The sequence below is a fragment of the Eublepharis macularius genome, chromosome 7 (genome assembly GCF_028583425.1).
Source record: "Eublepharis macularius isolate TG4126 chromosome 7, MPM_Emac_v1.0, whole genome shotgun sequence".
NCBI classification, from domain to species: Eukaryota; Metazoa; Chordata; class Lepidosauria; order Squamata; family Eublepharidae; genus Eublepharis; species Eublepharis macularius.
Genome location: NC_072796.1, coordinates 35,217,967 through 35,240,898, shown reverse-complemented (window position 1 = coordinate 35,240,898; position 22,932 = coordinate 35,217,967). Strand labels below are relative to the sequence as shown.

The 22,932-nt window shown below is 41.6% G+C and overlaps 1 protein-coding gene across 1 annotated transcript in view; it reads right to left on the bottom strand.

The window, feature by feature from the left end:
• LOC129333908 (uncharacterized) overlaps positions 1-22,932 on the bottom strand; it is a 35,076-nt gene that overhangs the window by 3,285 nt on the left and 8,859 nt on the right. Inside the window, exons 3-14 of the mRNA XM_054985847.1 lie at positions 21,230-21,376; positions 20,316-20,453; positions 18,555-18,672; positions 18,257-18,399; positions 16,354-16,521; positions 14,496-14,896; positions 10,621-10,837; positions 7,292-7,468; positions 5,623-5,760; positions 4,884-5,001; positions 1,468-1,610; positions 4-171 (exon numbers count right to left, since the gene is read on the bottom strand). Of these exons, the coding sequence (XP_054841822.1) occupies positions 4-171; positions 1,468-1,610; positions 4,884-5,001; positions 5,623-5,760; positions 7,292-7,468; positions 10,621-10,837; positions 14,496-14,896; positions 16,354-16,521; positions 18,257-18,399; positions 18,555-18,672; positions 20,316-20,453; positions 21,230-21,376 (2,076 nt within the window). The remainder of the gene's footprint in view (positions 1-3; positions 172-1,467; positions 1,611-4,883; positions 5,002-5,622; positions 5,761-7,291; positions 7,469-10,620; positions 10,838-14,495; positions 14,897-16,353; positions 16,522-18,256; positions 18,400-18,554; positions 18,673-20,315; positions 20,454-21,229; positions 21,377-22,932) is intronic.

Genomic DNA, 22,932 nt, shown 5'->3' with positions numbered 1-22,932 from the left:
CACCTGTTCCAGGCCAGTGGAGTTATCTTCAATATCATCAGGCAACAAGAAGATCATACTAAGTTCTCCTCCCTTGTAAGGCAGTTCTAGGACACGGCATTTGTATTCAGGGATGTACATAAAAGGAAGTTTCTTTTTCAGGTACATCATCTTCACCATCTTCGTTTCCTTCTGGATGTAGCAATGAGAAAATGAAACAAAACATAAAATTTGTATGCATCCTGGGCAACGATGAGTGCTTGCAGACGGAAGTGATATTGGCTAAAATGTAGTAGAACAAGTTTGTTTTGTAGCCTTCAATAGCCATTGAATGGATAGCCATTTAAGTTGGAGGAAGGAATCACGGGGATACTGCCCCGATTATTAAGGGTGCAATACAGCCCCCAAGAAGGCCACCTGCAAATTTTGGGGAGCATTCAAAACTTTTGAGGACAAATGGGAACATTTGGGGTTTTAACCAATTCTTTCTTTCCATTTTCAGTGGCCTTCTGTTAGCAACCAAATTAGAGTTGTTTTATACTGTTCACACCACCCTGAGGATAAAATCTCAGATCCAAGTACTTAAAAAGCAACATACAGAAAACAGTTATCAACTGTAACATCAAGAGATTGGCAGATTTCATAAGACACAAGAATCTAATTAAATATATGCTTAAGATCCATTTATCATATATATGAGCAGATATGAGTAATTAAGAGCATATTTGAAGCTGTTTTTTATTATCTAATAGGAGATAAGCAGTGAAAGGTAATAGTTAAAACAATATTGATTTAACCTTTTTACTTATTCTCTTGCACGTACTACAGTAGACTAACAAATCTAGTGCAGTAAAATATTTAATACACGCACACTCATATAAGCAGATTGCAAATAATGGTAATGGAATTTGCTTATTTTGGAGAATAGCGAGTGTGTGCGCGCGCATGCGCACGCACATATGCTGTCAAGTTGCAATCAACTCATAACAACCCCAGTCAGGGGCTTCCAGGCAAGTAAGAAGCAGAAATGGTTTGCCAGTGCCTTCCTCTGCAGGGTACCCATCCAAGCACTGACCCTGCTTAGCTTCCGAGATCTGATGAGATTGTGCTATACCATGCCGCCTTCCGTAGAGTAAAATAGCAAAAACGAGGCCTCAGTCCAACCAAGGAGGTCTGTGTGCAAAAGCATATCGTTTGCTAAATCAGGAACTACTGACACCAAACCAACAAAGAATCAAAACGCACATGGGAATGTACATTCGTACAGGGATGGCATCAATCTGCATTGTATTGCTCTTGATGGGATGCACGACGAGTCGTGCCAGAAATGCCTTTCTCTAGTGTGGTTAGAGCAGGATTGGGGCTCGTGCAGTTTCTGGCGTTGCTGAGAAAACGTCACAGACTTACCAGTCAGCACAAACACCATCTCAAAATCCATCTAGTACGAATGGTTGACACAGGAACGGTACAGCTAAACACGACGATTACCTTATTGAGCCTGAAAGCCCTCTCCTCCGTATCCTCCTCTTGAAATTTCTCTGCCCAGCTGCCTTTAAAGTAGATAGCGTTCACCAGAACTAATCGGGTCATCTCATTAAGTGAACCTTCAGCTAACAAGTCAGGGATTTTACCTTGCAAGAAAAATTAGAAGAAATATTAAAATGATTTCTTATTCAAGACTGAAGGCACATGTAACAACTTATTTGTTTGGGCGCATACAATCCACCATTCCTGCAATGGAGACTCAAGGCAGCTTGCAACAAAATGAATGATAAAACAAGCAATACAATAATAAATACACAGTTTTAAAAACAACTCCCCAACCCCACTGATCTCCAATATGGGACACTTGCTGCCAGCAAGAAAAGGGGGAGAGGCTCTTAAGAAGGACAGCCTTATAGTCCTTTCAAAATGCTAGCAAGGCAGCCAAGCTCTAAACCTCTGAGCAGAACCACAAGTGACAAAAGGCACAGATTGGACACTTGTCAGCTTCCCTCAAGTTTTGATGGGAAATGTAGGCATCCTGGTCTCGCAGCTTCGCTCTCTGACTGCTGTCCAATGGCCTTTTCAACTGTCACTTGTCCAACATTCCACCAAGCTGCCTACATTTCCCATCAAAACTTGAGGGAAGCTGACAAATGTCCAATCTGTGCCTTTTGTCACTTGTGGTTCTGCTCTCTGTTACCTGTTTTCTATGGAGAAAGATGGAGTGTGGGCTGGTTGTTTACTAAAACAGAGAGTTGACGATCATCATTGTGCAGTATTGGGACTATGGGACTTACTGTGCTCAGTCCACACACACCTTTCCTTGCCTAGCTTGAGTTTCATGAAGCTTGCTGTGCTTAGAGCTGCCATTGGGTCACCAGGAAAACTCCCCTTCTCCTCAGCTTTGTTCTTTAAAAGAGCCACTAAATTAATGAACTAAACAACAGCCACATGTCTCTGTCTCAGAGCCAAGCTGCAAGTGACGCCTGACACAGGTTGGATGCTTGTCATCTTCCCTCAAGTTTTGATGGGAAATGTAGGCATCCTGGTCTTGCAGCTGTAATGGAGAGCCATAATGAAACAGACAAACAGAATTGGCCGTTCCTGTAAAAAGCTATCAAACACAGAGGGAAACCACGCCCACAGGAAACGATTTAGCAATTAATAAATAATTTGTAATTATTTAGTGCAATAAAAAGTGCGAAAGAGTATCGCCGCCTTTACCGGGCCATTTGATTCAAGTGTTTGTGATGCCTTCTTCCAGTAATTATAGCATACGCTCCTGAGGAAGCCAAGCAGGCACGAAATCTGCTCGCAGCCGGCGTCAGATTGAGCATTTGCTGTTCTATGCTCTACTGCTGCTGACACATTGCACCTTGATGGGAAGGACGTTACTTGGAAATTTATTTTACTGCAGCTATTAACACCTCAATAGGCTGAAGGATCGACAAGGGATGAATAGTTCCACTCTTGCAAGAACGCTGAGTTGAAACAAACCTCATTGCAGTTGTGATAATCCTACCGTATTGGAGGACTAAGAAAAGTAGAAGACTTCTGCATTTATGTATTGAAATTGGTTTGATGAATGGAGGTATTTGTATCAAGACTGCTAGGTACCCGGAATTAGTTATTTGATTAGGTCTTTTTGTATGACTGTTAAGAATGAACTACTGTCCCCTGTATTTATGAATGTATTTATGGAAGTATTTATGAATTAGTAGCACTCTGCACTTTTTATTGCACTAAATAATTACAAATTATTTATTAATTGCTAAATCGTTTCCTGTGGGTGTGGTTTCCCTCTGTGTTTGATAGTAATGGAGAGCCAAGCTGTAAAACCAGGACGCCTACATTTCCCATCAAAACTTGAGGGAAGCTGACAAGTGTCCGACCTGTGTCAGGTGTCACTTGTAGCTTGGGTGTCTCTCTTTCTCTCAAAGCAGACAACTTGCATAGCCAGTGGCGAATGTTCTAGAATATACAACTCATCTCAATTTTAATCTGGGAAAAAGGAAATAATTTGCCACGCCTATCTTGTTTATCTAACGCCTATCTTCACAGTAAGTTATTTTCATGACACACAATATTTCACAGGGTAATGTATGCAATATTGTTGTTACCTGCCTTGTGTCCTGAATTGTCAGGAGACAGGCAGATTTTAAGTATTTTAAATAATAAATAAATAGTAAATATTTACACTCCCTACTGTATATTTGATTCTCTGTATGTTCAGTTATGATGAAAAGAGGCATGTGCTGCAATTCACACACTACAAGCCGCCTGCTTTCCCCAACACACGCCCTAATCCAACGTGGAAGTAGCATCCACACAGAGACTGAATGGCTGGATCAGGAACGTTGCACACAGACTGGATCTAGATGTGCATTGGATGTGAACCCCATAACACTATGTGGATCAAGGTACCAACTCAGACCAGCTTGGAAAGCAGGTGGCATACATGGTGTGGATAACCATATCTGGACTGGGAACACACAAGTCAATCTTCATATCAGATTATCTTCATGAGTTTCTCATCAATTAATCACTTTACTGGGAAGAATAAAATTATCTTTCCAATATGATCCCTGACCTTTCTATCTTCTCCGGATCCAACTGGGCAGAGTAAGTGTGGAATACAAACTTCCCTCACTGGATCTCAGTTCAGAATTGTGCTTTTAACCACAGCTATCCAAATTTGACTGTTTTATTTTACTCTATTAGAATTTCATATTTTAACCAGCCTACCATAAATTATCTGCAAAACACACAAAACAACTCTTTCGCTGAAGAAAGAATATCAGTTGGTTTTACTTGCATCAATCTTTTCTTGCAAAGATTGTGCCCCAGAGGATGCTTCGATCTAGTGAAAAACAACTATTAACAGCCCCTGGCCCCAAGGAGGCCCACCTAGCATCAACCAGAGCCAGGGCCTTTTCAGTCCTGGCTCCAACCTGGTGGAACGCTCTGTCTAATGAGACCAGGGCCCAGCAGGATCTGTCATCATTCTGCCAGGCCTGTAAGACAGAGCTGTTCCGCCAGGCGTATGGTTGATGATGGGTCGGGCACCTGCCAGCCGAACAGGATAAAACGCAGCCCTCCCTATCAGAACATCCACCTCCAAAGAAATTTTAAATGCTTAATTATCTTTAATGACGGTGGAAATGGTTTAATGATTTTAGTGCTGCTTTGTATATTGTGTTTTAAAATATTTATATTGTATTTATTGTGTTTTAACTGAAATTTTAATGTGTATAAATGTAAACCGCCCTGAGCCTGCCAATATGAGGAGAGTGGAATAGAAATCAAAATAAATAAATAAATACTAGAGAAATGGCAGATGACCCTTACAAGGAACAGGCTAGCCTGTTGATCCCAGAGAAAGACAAAATGGTAGGACATAATGCCCAAGACCTTCTCACCTTCAGTTTGCTCCTTCACCCACTGGTTAATTTGCTTTCGGGCATCATCAGCAGAATTTTGGAAATCTATTGCAGATAACTCAGCTCCATATAGTTTTTGAGTGCTAGTCAAGAAGTCCTGGAGAAATCATATACAACAGCTTTCAATATACAGTGTGTGTGTCCAGTTACCCTCTCCTTTCACCTGTGAACTATATACTAGATCCATTTCATCCCATTTCTGGCTGCCAGTAGGAACTGCATTGCTTTGCATTAATTCTCTATCTGTGATCAAAGTAATTATTATTGCAGAGAAGTTCTCACCATGCGCAAGACAGAAGTAACAAGCAGTGAAATGTCAGTAGAAAATCTAGCACCACCTATTTATGTGACCCTCAGACAGTCTGTAAAGGCCATTTCTACTTGCATCACTAGGATCTCTGCGGCCACAAACTGCAGGATTGATGGGCATTATTTTATTTGCAACTGGCATCCAAAACCGAACATCCTACAAGGCAAAGCAATCTTATCAATGTGCAGTGCCTGTTTTTTTTTTTTTAACTAAGTTGGGGGGGGGTTACATTCCTTTGTTCAAATAACATAACTTCATGTTGGATCAATCAATACCTTTCCATTCCAACTGATTAAAGGTTCTCACTACACAAAACTGTATCAGTGAGTTTAATATGGAGCAGAATGTATGCCAATAAAAGCAACCTTGATGACCATGTAAGTTTTTATGTCCTGGCAATCAACTTACTTGCAAAAAGCTGTAAGATTTCTCTCCGTACAGCCGATTAGCAACCTTCAATATATAAGGCGCATTACTCCTGTTAAACTCAGCATTGAGTGTTTGGAATTTTGAATGAACGTCGTCAACAACATCAAAATGAGATATCTGCAGAGGGGGTGGAGGATACTATGCATCATTATCGCTAGGACCAATTAAATTAATCCTATTTAAGAAATCAAAAAGCTGCACAACATTTCAAGCACGTTTTGGTCTCCAGGTGGTGTGTACAGACATGCCACAATTGTTTTGCAGTTTTGGCCCACTGCCAAAATAGTCGGCTTTCCTTTTTACAATGCAAGACTAACTCTTTTCTTTGCAGATATACCAAGAAGAAGACAGAGACCCCTGAAAACTCCATGTCTTCTGGAATGACACAGGACATTTATTAAATCTGACTGTTGGGAATCAGGAACAGAGCATAAAGATGAGTTCATTGCTACCTCCACCAGTTCTGGGGCTGGAGTAAACTATATGTAGAAAATGTGCAAGATATATTTTCTACTTAACTGCTCAGTAAGAAGAAGTCCCCCCCCCCCCGCGCTTTCTGATTTTGGCCAGTGAACTGAATTGTAGCTGATATGACTGTGAAGCACATGGCATTTATTTTTAATCTTTAATAAGATTTAATATGATTTTATTAAAACGCTTTACAGAACAATCCTAAGCAGTCTATCTATTCAGTGGGGCTTACTCCAGTGGTCACAGGATTGCATTGCACTGTTCATAAATTAAATAACTACACACTAAGCAATCAGTTCCACATTGACTTTGAACCCTCCCCAGTTAAGGTTGCTGTACTACAAAATTTCAGTGCAATCCAAAAGACAGTTACTCCAGTCTAAGCCCATAGATTTCAATTATTTTGATGGGCTTAGACTGGAGTAACTCTGTTTAGGATTGCCCTGTTTGTGACTAGGGGCCTGCTGTACAGTAGTAAGACTGAAGATTGACTTGCAGTGCAACAGCCGTCATGCTCACAGCAATGGCCTGGGAGTATGATCCAACACTTATACTTCAGTTCATGCTTCCCTTCCTCTACCTGTTGGGCATATTCTCAGGAAAGATCACATGGATAAAGTTAGCAGTGTGAAACTACTCTAGATATTTTTAGTTTTAAAAATTATGTGGCCACGGAGTTTCCTCTCTTTCATCCAGGCTTTTTTTGCTTTCAGTAGAATCCTCATGGGACGGGCAGATGACTTAACAATGTGGTGACATGCATGGTTGATAAGACTTTATACTAAGTCTAAGGCATACAATAAAAGAGGACTTGCTTTATTACTTGTCAGTGTATTATCTTTTGATGCAATAATACCCAAGGCACTCCCACAAAAGCCAGCACTGTTAATACCTTCGGGTATGCACAAATAATTTCTGGACAAAGTCTAAGCCTCAGGAGGGAGGAGTAGCTCTATTGCCCTTGCCTGTTAACGTCTCCGTGATAATACAAAAGCAATTCCCATGAGAGCTGGCTTCATAGTTAAATCCAAATGAAAGCTTCTCTTCTTTGTGTGATGATAGTTCACACTTAAAAATATCACCACTGACAACAGCAGATTTTATTTAAAAGGATCTCCATAACAAAACTGCCAGATACAAGAATAAAAAGTTGCAACTAAAAATAAGGGTTGCTAACCTTTGCGATTTGTGTTGCTGTGTTATCTCTGGCCCCTAAGAAGATCATGGCAATTTCAATGGATATACTGAATGGGGAATAACAAATGTTTCCCGTCGGGTTGGCTTCCCTGAACTTCTGGAAGAGACTGAGAGCGAACTGGGCATTTGCAGCAGCCAATTTCTCCATGGTGAAAATCTGAAAGCGGAAAACAAATGAGAACTTGTGTTAAGAAAACTCGTGTGACTGCTGACAAAACAAAAGGATTTTGAGAAGCCAGGAACTTCCTTTCCACAGGACACGTGTCGTCTGTGCACACATTACAGTGTGTGTACAGTGAACACACACATGAGCAGAGCAGGATCGCATTTGTCAGCTGCGTCCCAGAATGCATAATTTCTACAAAAGCCTGCAAGTATGCAAGCTGCATGTGCAACTAGAGGGGGTATATGCAAGCAGGATCCCACAGGCTCTTTCATAAGTTGTGCTGAACATGCAGTGGGCATTTGGCCAGTGTGACGATCCCAGTCTCCCCAATTGTACTTTATGCACATGTCAGTGTATGTAAAGTCCCTGCAGAGAATGGGTAAAAGTAAAACCCACCTTTGCATAGTCACCCGGAGCAGGCGCCATTTTCCAATGGTGCTTATTGCATGCAGCTAAAATGCAGTTGGGTGTGAACGTCATGAACATGTGAGGTTAGTTCATGTTGCTATTTTCCCACCGAAGCGGTACAATACCAGAAGGAAAGATGCTTAGTAGGTGGTAAAGACCCAAGCAATGAGTTCCACCCTTTGTGGTTGTGGTATTCACACATGATACTACAACTTCTCAGGGTCATGGGGAAGTGATTTGATGTGCATACAAAGGCCAAAGTCTCCTCTTCTGACTGTAACTTCCCTCTTCATAAAAAGACCAATAGTCCCCCCAAAACCCCTTACAAAAGGCAATGCAGCCTTGTGTCTATAAGCCCTTCAGACTTGCTCCAGGATGTAGACTTTACAGGTGAGCATCAGTTGCACTGAGCAGGTTGCTCAGGAGCCGGAAGTCAACTCCTCCAAGCAGGGCTTCCGTCCTTTTTTCTGGTGCAGCAGCCCAAAGATACTCTGCATATGCTCAGAGGCATTGTTTCTTTGGGTCCAAAAATGAAAGGAGATGAAATAATTATTTTGTGATATTGTGGTTGGCCCTGTTACCAAGGCTGCATTCTACCATGTCAGGAAACCCCCCTTTCTCCCCCCTTTTCATTTTGTAGTTCATATCTAGCCACAGGAAGTGCCTGCCATCAAAGATGCCCTGCACATGGTCAGAGATATTCTTTTCTCTAGTCCTGGCAACTGTGTGTTTCTTATAGGAAATTCAAGAACAGAAAGAAACACTGGTTGTTATCAGGAAATCTTACTAGTAGACCTGTTACAAAGTTCCTCCCAATTGTGTGTGTGTGTGGGGGGGGGGATTATTTTAAAAAGGCAACCAAAATGGAAACCAAAAGTCTCTTTGACTGTTTCAAAGTAACACATTAACCACCAAACCACAAGGCTGTGTGAAAACTGATCAGTCTCTGCAATGATGATTCTTTACAGATCCAAACCAGCCTTCTGACTGAAAAGAGGTCAGAAGTTTATTTCAGATCTTAGAGGAAAACTTGTCTTCTACAAGCTGTATTCAAAGTCACTCTAGTTACTCTTGAACAGATCACATAAACCATCATCACCATTATACAGAAAACGACAGCATATAAAAATGAGATTGTAAATTTAAAAACATGCGTATCATCCCTTCTCCTACCCAGCCTGTATTTAAAGATAAAAATGCAGTTTCTGAGAGACTTATCAAACAGAAAATGTAAGATAGTCTCACCACAATCTAGTTTTGAGAGATTCTTGGGTTTTAGGAAGCTGCTATCTTATATACACACAATTGTGTGAGCTGCACGAGACTTTCTGAAGCCACCTAATTCGTTTTCTCTAAATGCAGGATGTTGGCATCCTCTTAGCATTGTTCCATCAATTCTAGGATTTATTCTGGACATCATGTTATGCTTCTCATGGCTGAAGCTGAAGATTTGCTAGAACTGTGTGGAGGAGGGGGTGCACTTTTAAAGATTTACACATAAGCCTAAAAGCAATCTTTCAGGCCTAAACAGAGATTTAAATCTGCAACAGGCCAGCCTGGTAAGGTGTATGTGTTTGATGGACTGAGCGACAAAAATGATTACAGGGGCCATTTTTGTTGCCATGATTAACAGAAAATGCCACTAGTAGCTAAAATTGACAAGTGGTTGTTTTGGTTGCTGTACTTAGGAGCAGAAAGCCAGCGAACAAGTCATTAGACCTAGCCGCCTGAATATGGTCAGCGCTAGCCCTAGATTCACATTACCAAAGTCCTTTGCTGACAGAAGCTCCCATGCTAGGGAGACCAACTCTGGGTTGGGAAATTCCTGGAGATTTGGGGGCGGAGCCTGAGGAGACGAAGGAGCTCAGCAAGGTATAATCCCATAAAGTCTACCCTCCAAAGCTGCCTTTTCCTCCAGGGGAACTGATCTCTGCCATCTGGAGATCAGCTGCAACTGCCGGAGCTCTCCAGGACCGACCTGGAGGTTGGCAACCCTATCCTATGCCATTACTAACTTTGAACTGGAGAGCAGACTCAACAGGTCCACAAGGGCGTGGCGATAAAACGATCCTGTTGCTGGAAAGGGCACAACACCTCAAATACAATTTTATTTAGCACACCAAAGAACGCAGCATCCAATTAGTCCCCCGTTTTTATAACTGGAACCCCGCGCCCCTTTCATAGATTCTGCCCTCTCCCCCATCCAGTCAACACACTAACCACTTTTTAAAGACCCCCCCCTTCCTTAAAGAGCTTAATGGGAAAAGAATGCAGCTATTCTCATTTCAGTAAACAGTCCAGTAGCACCTTTAAGACTAACCAACTTTACTGTTGCATAAGCTTTCGAGAACCACAGTTCTCTTCGTCAGCTGCAGCTGACGAAGAGAACTGTGATTCTCGAAAGCTTATGCTACAATAAAGCTGGTTAGTCTTAAAGGTGCTACTGGACTCTTTACTATTTTGCTACTACAGGCTAACACGGCTAACTCCTCTGGATCTATTCTCATTTCAGTCTTCGCAGAGGCCAAACTCCCGTTTTCGGTTTCTCTTCCCACCCCACCCCCGCAAAGGAAAGGAAGCCCAAACCGTCGAGATTCGCCCAGCTGATGATTATCCCACCACTCCCGCATTAGGCAGCCCTTCGAAAGGAAAGATGCCTGAATACGGAGCCTGAAGCAATGCAAAATGCCTCCTAGCAACACATTAGCAAAGGCTTCGAAAAGAGCGTTTCTTACTTTTCCGGGCGTGGAATCAGCGTTGCTCGCCGGAGGTATAACTTGGCTCTGCAAAGCAAAGCAGCAGTCGGAGAGGGCGTGGGCTGCCGAGAAGACGCTCTCCGGGGACTGCGCTTCAGGGAGCAACCTTGAACAGCTGGAGGGGGGATGTGATAAGAGGCGGGACGGATTTCTGGAGCGGAACTCGGCTAAGAGAAATGGAAGTGCGATGATGTGACTGCGGGCCTCACAGAGGGCAATGTTGAACTTAGTGTGGTCCGCTTGTCGTTCACTTTACTGGCAGAGTCACCTGGTTTCAGAGCAAGCCTAGGTAACAACTAAAAAGTCACAAAGTAGTGTGCAAACTTTCGAATTCCACAGAGCTCTTGGGCTGCTGACAGCTACCAAAGGCTCCCCCACCAACAATTCCCGCAAAGCTCCTCTCAGGATCCAGACCGAACCCAAACATCAAAGGAAAATAGATTACATGCCCACATTCCCCCCCCCCAGACCAAAGCATCCAGAAGTTTGTCCCTTTAGTCAACTGCCCAGGGGTACGCTTGTATGACAAACAAAAAAAACGGGGTGGGGGGGGGGAGAGGACAAAACTGGTTGGGAAAATGGAAAGGCCAGATTTTCAGGCTCTCTCTGTATGAACCAGAAAAAATGTGTAGAGAGTATTGGCATGAAAAAGATCCCAGTTTGCACCAAAGGCTATTTGACGATGATGCCATAGAGCCTCTCCTTCCCCCTTTGCAAATATAAGCTAGTAGTAACTCAGATCTGTCTCTCATGCTAACCAGAACAAAGTAAAGCAGATGGTGGAAGGTAAGTAATAATAACAAAAATTGATCTTCACTTTAGCTGTCACTTTGCCTGTGGTAGAACATTCCACATGATTCCGCAAATGCAACTGAAAATGGTACTTGTCATATTTCCATAATAGTGGGATTTTTCTGATGGCCTAGTCATCAAACATTCGTGTTTGTTAAGATTCATTACCACTGGTTAGCATTTGTCATTGTTGTTGCATTCAAACCAGAACTTGTCAGAAATCAGTCCTAGTGTCAGGTATCTAGATCTGAAGCAGTACTGCTTTTTGATAGCCAGGCTATGTATCAGTTTGATAGGCTGCCTGTTAAAAAGTGTGTGCGTATGTGTGTGTGTGGGGGTGGGGGAAAACCCCACCATGTTTTGTTGCCTATGGGGCTGGCTGTGTGTTTGGGCAAGAACAAAAGTGCATAACAGCCTGGCTGCAAACATAACACCCTGTCAAATTTTGCAATTTATGTTTGAGGATTACATGTATAAGACATTTTCAGAAATTGACTTGTTTGATTCAAGGACAAATTTAACCTTCAACAAAGACTGTCATTAGGGTGGGGGCACTGGGGGCACTACCTCTCATTCTCCACCTCTTTGCAACACAACAGCTTCCCTTTAAATAACAGGAGCTTCCTTTTAAAACAGGGTACGGCATGGATAAAGAGACAATCAATGGCAGCGGGTGACTGTACACTGTAGTCCATCCACTGGACCTGCCTAGCTCTGCCCTCCTCCTCTCACTTGAGAGCTTCTTCAAGAGTTTTATTATTCTTATTGTGCTTAAATAGCCCTGAAATAAATTCCTCTTTAAGCACAATGTCTGCGAGCCTGTCAGGTTATTAAAACAGTGAAAGGGGGAACAAGGAAGACACTGATCTAAGGAAGGTGTTTATTATTAAGCAAGTCAATGCTGCTCCGTTTTAAAAGAACACCTGTTCTTACTCAGTGTTATGTGTTTTTGACATTAATAATTCCGAAACAGTAACATACACTGAGGCTTCAGCGAAAGGGTTCTGTCTTGGTTCTGTGATAACAAGGGCGAAGCAAAATCTGCCGCTAGCTTCAGTCACCACTCCCCAACAATGCTGGTGGCTCTCTTCCCCTTCATCTACTTTTTGATCAATGTTGCTAACAGTGTGTATGTACCATTTTGGAATGCTACAGCAATGCAAACTCGTCATTTTTTTTAATGTAATAATTAACTAGGCCTTTTATTGCCTTAAAATAAAGGGTTCTTTTAACTTAGATTTTTCTGCAAACATGGGAGTTCCCAGAGGGTAGTGCAGACACACTTGTATACTCCTGTTCTTTTTATGCCAAGGATGCCCACGTTAGCATGCCTCCTCTTCAATTAACACTATGGAAGTTCTTTTCCACCAGATGTATTCAGCATGGACTTACTCTTAAACAGGCTCTCCTGCAGAGGCTTCTGAAGGAAAATGTGCTCATAAACCAACGGCAACAGGTTGTGTGTAAAGTGCTGTCAAGTCATAGCCAGTTTATGGCAATCCCGTAGGGTGTTTCAAGGCAAGAAGTAGAAGCAGAGGTGCTTTGCCATTCCCTGCCTCTGTGTAGTGGCTCTGGACTTCCATTGGTGGTCTCCCATCTAAGTACTAACCAGGGCCAACCTTGCTTAGCTTCCAAGATGGGGCAAGCCTGAGCAAGTTACTTAGACACAAATATTATGCAATTGGATTTGGTTGTACTTCTAAGCATAGCTTTGTCAGATACATTCAGCTGTACTTATTGTTCTGGATAGGCTGTGATAGGAGGCTGAATGGCCTTTTGTGTCTAAGTGTGAATGTTTACACAGATATACTCCAAAGCCAAGATACATTCGTAACTTCTAGAGACCCAGAAAAGGGGGGGTGAAACTTAAAGAATGGAAACTTTAACCAACTACTAACTCATTTCCTAAAATGGTATCCCTAAAATTCTGTCCAGGCCACAAGATACCATCAAAACAGAAGTGATAATTTACCTGGGAAAGGTATCACAAAACACAGTATCTAGTAAAGAAAGACAGCTGAAACATAGGTGTGTATCAGTTCAGAATGTTATATTCTTTAGTCAGCTGTATTAAGAGAATGAATCAGCGTATACCACACCCATAACCCACAGGATAGACTTTTTCCTGAACTCACACTAAGAATGTTGTTGGCAATAATGGAACTAATGATGATTTTCTTTGATGAGAATTTCTGCTGGCTGAGAAGCCCAGGAGCGTTCGGTTATATTATGAAAGAATCAGAACAATTCAGATAAATTCTTTTATTTCTATTATGCATTACAACCAATTAATAGGTTCAACAAGGCACATGTGACTTGTAAAATTCTAATTGCTAGCAGTCCGTGACAATATATATAGACTGCTTAATTTCATATTCTGTGAACAGTATAAAAACACCAGAATCCCAATATTAGATGTATACATCAGAATACAATTCACAGGTACAAGTCCAAGGTTGTCTGTCTGTTCAGAAGATGCATAATTCTTTCTAGCAGGACTATTAGGGCTCTTAGTTTTTACAACTTTTATTTATAAAGCTTTGTTACTGTAATCTCAAACAAATCTTTGCTAGGTGTATGTGCCACATTAAACACCCTGAGAGGATGATAAACAAATTTCTCAGATATTCAAACTCAGATATTCTTTGGTAAAAGACTTTCTAAAAAAAAATAAAAGGCACTTTGTTTTGTACAAAGCATCCTGGAAAGAGAAAAACCAAGAATGGACATTACCTCACAAAATCTTATCAGTAGGTGTCAGGTCACCTAACGAAACAAGCCTTCCACACTTTTGAGTAAAACACACACCTCAAAAAAGGAAAGAGGGGTGCAATTAGTAATGTCTGCTACATCCTTAACAGCATCACTTAAGGCCATGAGACAGTCATAAGGCATACCAGAACACAGGAGAATCTTAATGTGATTTTAAGTGGCTACAACCCAAGCATAAGAAAGCAGAAGAAAGGAGGCCCAATATAAGAGATACTGTTTATTAGAATTTAATGAGCAATTACAGCCCGCTTTGAACTATAGTGTGGTTGCATGTATGCAAGACACTTTACGGAGAACAAAACCTACCACAGAACAGAATGGTTCCCGTTTTGTTGTGCCGGATAAAAAAGAGGAAGGGATGATCAGCGGTGAATTGTGGCACAATCATTGCACACCGCAACATCATAATCGCTGCAGTGGCAGCAGCTGCCTCCGTGCCCTCTTCGTTGACCTCGATAAAGGATTTGTGAACAACCTCTGAGAGGAATAAGTCATTGCCGGATGACATTCTGGTGAAGTTTGCCTTGCGCATGTCAAACGCCTCTGTCATGCCCATGCTGCTCAGAACAGGCTTCAGGTCATATTTTTCTTCAAGTTTAAACTTGGGAAGAGACAATTCAACTTGGGTTAGGTCCATCATCTCTGGGCTGATCCAGTCCATGAGTTTCTCGTAGGTAATTTCTCTCTCCAGCTAAGGAAGATGAAGAATATCAGAAGCATTGGATGAAGACAGAAAACCTAGCTGTACTGTATAAATCTCGTAAGAGAACGACCATCTCGTAAGTAAACCATCCAGCCCACCTTCTCGCATACTATCCAGCTTGCCAGTTAAGATTTGCCTCTCAAGCCTTGCTCTTTGTGCTCCTGCCTTTAGAGGTGAGGCGGGTGGCAACGAAGGGCATTTTCTGTGGTGGCACCTCACCTTTGGAATGCCTTTCTTCTTGAGGCTCACCAGGTGCCTATTTTGCTTTCTTTTAGGCATCAGGCCAAAACACAGCTTTTTACGCAGGCTTTTAATTAAAGGTTTTCTCTTACCACATTTTTTAATGCTCTGCTTTTGTTTTATGGATAGTTTTTATGATGTTGATGTCTAGTGGCTTCTTTTTTTAACACCTTGTTTTATAGTCTTACATTGTTTTAATTGTAAGCTATCTCAAGCTAGACACTGACAATCCATGTATCCCAGCATTCTGTTCCAATAAAGACATCCAAGTATGCTCACAAATGTGGTATGATGAAGTTGCTGGGGTCAAGCCACCAATGTAAGACAGCCAGGACTTCTGAACAGGGGAGCTCCATTTTTAGCTATTATGACTGGTTCACAATCTGAATTAGTCTAGCCCCTCTTTCAAGCCATCTAAACTAGAGACCATCTTCATATCTAAGAGCATAAGAAACAGAGTGCAATGAACCACAACGCTTATGCTGCCCAGCCATGCCATCTAGTATTTTGTTTCAGGCAGCAGCAGTAAACTATTTGACAAAGACAGTATGTCTATGATGTACTAAGGGGGCTGTGAAACACACAATTCCAGGCCAGTGGAATCAGGCAGTGGTTCAACGTTAACACAAATACAATGACTCTGTCCTGACACCTGGTATTCATACATAAACGATTTGATAGTAATATAATGTAGCCAAAGACATGCCTGTTACTGGAATGGCTTTTGTTTGAGCATACCAATATTACAACTATTTGGTAGATGGGAAAAGAAGGGCATATTGCCCCCACACCCCAAAGCTCCCGTTTCCTTCTGCATCTTTCTAAAGACAGTCTGGTAGACCCACAATATTTATTTATTTGTTTCATTTATACCCCACCTTTCTCCTCAGTGAGGACTCAAAGTTGCTTACATCCTACCCTCCATTTTATCCTCACAACAACCCTGAAAAGTAGGTTAGGCTGAGACAGACTGATGGCCCAATATCACCCTGTGATTTTCCATAACAGGTTCGAAACTGGGTCTCCTGGATCCTAATCCAACACTCTAGCCGCTACACCCCATTGGCTCTTTATTTACAATTTATACAGATGGCAATTATGTCGACCAAGATTTGCTGCAACAGTACTGATCCGCCATACAACGACAGTCTGCCGGACACTATTTTTGATGGGCAAGACCTGCCCATTCAGTAACGATAACTCACCTTTTCCAGTCCTGTGGAATTATCTTGGATTTCATCAGGAAGCAGAATGATCATGCTCAGCTCTTTATCAACATACGGGAGCTCAAGGATTTGGGTTTGATAATCTGCTATGTAGGTCAAGTTGAATTTAGCTTTTTTGTGCATCATCTGCACAGGTCTGGTTTCATTCTAAAAGGAGGAGGGGGAAGAAGCAGCGTTAAAAGCAAAGTAGGAGCTAGATCACTCAAACCTCTTGGAAAAAAAGATAATCGCTTCCCAATGTGATGATGCAAGCATTATGGCTGCCCATGACTATGTGTGCTTGTGTTAGAAAGTGAGTATTTGGCTGCACATCTCACTATTACCCCACTTTTCGCCCCAAAGGGGCTCACAGAAATCAAAGGCTAATGCAAATGCAAAAAATCAGTACAAAAGTGTTCCTCAAAGGAAAGAATTCTGAATGAAATGGGATTCAGGACCAGCAGAAGGGCGGCTGGCTATTCCCTGCTGTCCTTCTGAGGGGCTCACTGGTTTGAGTCCTATGAATGGTCCGCAGACAAAAGATGGAAGAAGAGTGGCCTCACCTGATTTTCCTTCTTGCTACAGCCTCATAATCCACGTGGCTTCTCGTCTGCATGGGTCTCCTTGACATTGCCTGTGTCTATGCCCTTAGGGGGATGGCAAAGGTAAAAAAACCTGCTTCTGCCACAGAAACGACCATAGTATCCAACCCACTGATAGTAGTTAAAAGCAAGAGAGAGCAGGCTCTCAGCAGAAGTTTGCTCCAGGGATCTTTCATGCATTTGTTCAATTTCCTTTTGTGATTCACTTTGTTTCATCTCTGCGCTTCAGTTACCCATTACCTCCGGTTATTGTTATCTTGTAACATTACATGTTCAGAGTTTATTTAGTTTACAGTACCGAAGGCTGGTTCATGGAAGTCAGCTCTTATTTCTCAGCTTTATAGAATTGTACTGAGAAAGGAGTCTTATACAACTGGAAGTCACGAATACTTGACCAATTGTGATTAATGTTATCAACTAAGTGACCAAAACGAACAATCTGTGCCTTTTACCAGCAGCTCTATTTGCTAAAATCAGCATCCCCACCCCCACCCCATGACATGGAGATAAACATCACCAGAGCCTCCTAATATCAGCATACTGAACTAAAGTTGAGAGACAAAGGAACCTGTAAAGGAGTTGCCAACACGACTTGTGATTATATGTCATTGACTTCATAATGCTTGAGCATGGGCCACAGTTCACACCCCAAATTTGGGAAGGGTGCTACCACAATGTCTACTGAGCAACAGGTGAATGAACACCAACAATGACTTGGCATTACAAACCCAGTCAGAAGCCGTTCTGGAAGATACATAACTGCTGAACCCATGCATGTTTTTATGGGCAAGTTTAGCCAGCCTTCACTGAAGGATTGCATCATTTTATTGCAATAGTATCTTAAGAAATCCCAGATTATGATCTTTCCATGTGTCAATACTATTCATTACTAATTATATTTGCATTACTAAATATATTTGCCCGCATTCTTTCCTTTCATGGCAATTATTAACTAACGGCAGCAAAAGCAAAGTACATAAACTATTCCCCAAAAAAGTACAACTGCTCTCAGGAACTCACAGGTAAAAGAGTTTGAAATCTGGAAGGAGCGACTGTCGCCACTATACAAGAAGGAAGATGATCGAGAAAAGCAAAGCATGCAAGTTCCTCTTCTTCACTGAAGTGCAGCTATTTTAAGTTGATTTCCTGCTTTTGCTTTAGCTATTTGGCGTTAAGAGACTTTGGCTGCAAAGTGGTCATTTGAGGAAAGAAGAGACAGGAGAACTTTCTAAAAGCTGGAATGTACCTAGGGTGATCCTAATGAGAAAGTGATGTGCAGCAGAACATGTTTCATCTCCTACCTTGTTAATTTTGAATGGTCTTTCCATTGTACGGTCTTGGAGGAACTGATCTGCCCAGTTTCCCTTGAAGTAGATAGCGTTCACCAAGACCAGCCTTGTAAGAGAGTTAATGATTCCCTCAGTGAGCAGGTTTTTGATTTTACCTTTAGAAGAAATTAAACTGCTGTTAAGCTTTCCTTTTTGTTGATACAAAATGCAAAAATGCTCTAACCCTCTATGATAACAGAACATATCCAGGATGTCAATTATCAGCTTTGTTTTCTTAAAAGACAATACAGAAATTTTTAAAATTACTCACATGCTGTCTTTTCTTCTACCCAGGAATTTATGTGTCTTCTAGAATCCTCTGCTTTTTCAGCAAAATTAAGCCTTTCTAAGCCTGCATGGTAAAACTTCTCACAGGCATCTGTAAAAGTCTTAAAACAAACAAAGCTCTTTCAGTACTAGAATGTTTTAGAAGACTCTGGATCATTTATCAAAACTAACCTTTACGCCACACAAAGCAAAAACATCAGGATTTTATTCCACCTGCAATACCAGAAAGTCTAAAACTTATTCACACATCCATAATGAATTACTGCAGATATAAGCCAGTAAACGAACATGGGCTCAGTTCAGATGTAATGAACAACCACGGTTTAATTAAACTATCCATAATTAATTGAGCATCTAAACTCATGCCACCAGACTATCTATGGTTAGTTCAGGTACTTCAAAGCAGGAGCTGAAGCTGATTTACTAAGAGTTTTAATTATGCTTGTGTGTTATGAACACAGTGTCCTAGTTTAATCCTGGTTTGTTTCCTGCTGAAGCTTCACAGCTGATGCACCTAGAGCTGCCTGGTGAGAGCAGCTCAAAAACAAAACCACTCTTGCTATCAAGTGATTTGCATGGGGATAGATTCTCTATGCTTGGCTCTCAGTCCATCTGGCAAAAGGTTCCCCTCTCAGGTGGATTAAAGGTGAGTAAGGGTCACTCTACACATTACCTCTTTTACAAGTTCTCTACGGAGCCAACCCGTGCTCCCGCAGACACACGTCAGCTCCAGGGAGTGCAAATGGGCTCAAAAAATTGCTGATGGAGGAGGGAGAGCTCCTGCCTTTCTCCCAAGCTTTCCCCCCCTGCACAAAAACAGTCCGGAGGGGAGATTATTTCCCCATTTCAGTTGCTCCACCTGGAGGTATTCTGCGCAGAAGCGGCAACAGAAAGCAAAAACTCCCTCCTCCCGACACTGTTTTTGCACAGGAAATAAAGTCTGGGAGAAAGGCAGGAACTCTCCCTCACCCCTCCCCCATTGGCAGCAGCTTTCTGAGCCCATTTGCCTCTCTTTTTAAAACAGAAACCCATCCCCAGAGTTGCTGTGTGACTGCAGGAGCACATGTTGGCTCCGTGGAGAACTCAAGTAATGTGTAAAGTGACTCCCAGCATGGCCGGGCACTGGGTGGTGCTATATTTATCTTTGCATTAGAACCAGATTGTATGTGGTATCCTCCTTACTGAACAGGGTGCCTCTTGTTGTCTAAACTACGAGTTCCTCCTGTTCCTTTGTTTTCTCCCCTTCTCTGCATTGTCTTGCAAGTGACAAGATGTCTCGGTGGGTCTCTCCATTGAGAGGCCATGCTATGCAAGTCCGGACACGCCTAAACAAACCAGACTTGTACTCACCAGATGGTAGAGAAGCATGGCTTTTTAGGGGAAGTATTCCTTAAGACTATGCATTTATCTACTTCTTCTACAAATAATGTAAACCTGTTTAAATAAGTTTTATATTTTTCAATATATTTGCCTCTTGGATCTTTCCTTGACCCCAATAAAATTCTCACGAGCAAACAAAATGCATGATGTTCAAAAAGCTTCTGGTGCCCAACCCTGCAGCCAGCTTAAATGGATTGAAAGTGCCCCTTTATATTGCTTTATTATTTTGCCCAAGGATACAGAAGGGACAACTAAGCTGCAATCCTGATGAGGGACAGGATAATGCAACTAAACCCATTCTTCCAGTGAACACAGGCCATATTCAGAAGCAATTCTCCCATCCTGTAGATCAATAACAACTTACTGAAAGGAATTCATAGGTTGCTTCTCCGTAGAGCCTGTTGGCTAGTCTAAGCAAGTACTTGGTGCCCGGTTTGTTAATTTCAGAAATCAGTTTCTGGTATCCCTGGTGGATCTCTTCAGTTTTGTTCACAGACAACACCTATAAGAGAACAATATTATTATAATTATTTCATTTTTAATTAATACTCTTGGTAGATACTGGTCCAAGAAGGACGTTATTTATAAAAGCCTTAAAGATCTAGAAAGGATAGTTCAGATCTTTTCAGAAAACCAGGTAGACACAGACTAAAACCCGATGAAATAAAGCCTTTCCAGCTTTATTTTTTTTTTTTTGGCAGCTGCTGTTCAAGTAAGACAGAGGTTTGTTAGTGACGGTGAGGAAGAGACAAACATACATCCCCAGTCTCTGATCCAGGCTTCACAAGACCCACAGCTTTGAAGAGTTTAGACAAGAAACCATCGCCTAAAACCCAATCATTTACAGCAGTATAACGAATGCAACATACCCTGTCCCCTTCTGCTATTTACAGTTATTTGCTTCCCATTTCAAGCCAAAATGCACAACATCAGAAAACGGTTGTTAGTTTTCTATATCAATTGGCTTACATAGTATCTAAAAATCTGAAAAGCATTACATATTTGGTTAAAAGTGGCTAATCAGCAATTTGCAGACCTGAATTACAAAGGAACACAAAAGTTCAAATAGTGGAGTATAATAAATGTACACATTCTATTTTAAAAGGAATAAAACAGCTTCCATTCTCTTTCTGGCCAACAAAAAAAATCAGGTAATACTGGTTTGAGTTAAACACTCCGAAAAGGATTAGATTTTGGCTGATGGTTTCCCTTACAGCAGATCTTTCCCCAAAGCTTCCAACCACCATTTTGAAAACATGACTTCAGTTAAACTTCTACCACAGGATGTTCCAGCTGTTTTTGTTGGTATGTGGAAGTGACACTAGATGGCCATACACAACGGACTTTCTGCTGCTCCATATCTGGAAAGGTTTTGCTTTTCTCCTCTTTAGGTTCAGATTTTTGATCTTGGGTGACACGAAGTACCTGGTAGTAAATGGTTAATACAAAATATCCTGAAGAAAACAATGCAGTACCAATCCCCTACTACTTACACAGTCTTAATGGTTCATGTACTGTAACTCTATAATTATTGTTTCTCTATGACTTCTGAATGGAGATCATCTTAGAAACAGAATTTCATTACATATAGTACAAGTCCACTCCCCCTAAATATAGTTTAGTAAATGTTAGCTAACAAACATATAAGAAAAATGTACATTATTGCTTAATACATTTCTCTTATAGATTTGTTAGTTAGCATTTACGAAACAAATTTCCAAGAATTTCTGTTCAAGCTCATCCTTCTAGATAACATAATCACGTTCCAACGTGCAAGTAATTGTACGTGACCCTTTCTACACTAGTAAGTAAGACAGCTTTCAAAACATAACTAGCATGGCATTTTCAAACAAGGTCCACATTCTTCTGTTTAATGGTAGCTTAGAGACTGCCATTTTGGTTCCGTCTGAATAAGGGACCAGCAATGCATCTGAAATTAATCCTGGCAAACAAAATTTGATGAGGAATCTGCTAGCACAGAGGTTAGAAGGCTGGGGGAGCCAAGTTGATAGCGACTAACAGAACTTCAGAAAACATTTGTAAAAGTCTGAGAACAATGGCATACATTTCAGCCTTGTTCCATATGCTTCAAAAGTAAAGGATTCCTTCAGTTGGACGTTTCTCTGCATGTAGGATTAAAAATACATTTTATATATTTTTTAAAACCTCTTCCTTCAAGTTGGACACAGTGAGCACATAAGATAATCTGTTGTTTGTGTTTGAAAAGAAAACTTAGAACCTGAACTTTTCTAGACATGTTTTTCTTTGTGAACTGTTGGCACTTGTTAGAAAAGAAAATCCTTCCATTGCCCTTTTGATGTTCTATGTGTCCTCTAGCATAAGCCCACACACAGAGGTGGACTGGCCACAGGAAAGTTCCAGTGGGTCACTGCCCTGGATGGCTACTGACAGCCAGTATGGCTACTGGCAGGGCCCAACCATACCCTAGTAGATATACCAGCATGGTAGAAGCAACATAGTTCAGACTTGGCCAATGGTGCCAATGACTGGAGGTGACAATGTGTGAGCCAAGTGACCCCTGGAGAACTTGCCCTTGGAACACTACAGGGGGCCACTCAGTCTTGCTCCTGGGCCAATTTAGCTTCCTAGTCCACCCCTGCCTACACCACTTGCAATTCTTCAAACCAAGTACAGTCCACCAGCTGCATGTGATTGCCTCAACAAGGCTTCCATCTTTTGCTGTCTGGCTAGAAACGCAAAATCTGGGGCAACCACCTAGCAGACCAGTATACATGGCTGGTGGCAAGCATTCAGTTTAAGGCAATATTAGTTGTGCAAGCTTAGCCTACATATGGGTCACAAGCCAAAGTCAAGAAAACAATGTTATCCCTACCACAGCTATTCAAAACACGGTCTTGTCCAACTCTTGTCAGAATTCCAAATCAATAAGTCCTAAACATGCTTATTTTAAACTGAATGAGATTTACTGGAAGATGAGATAGGGACCACAGATTTAGGCT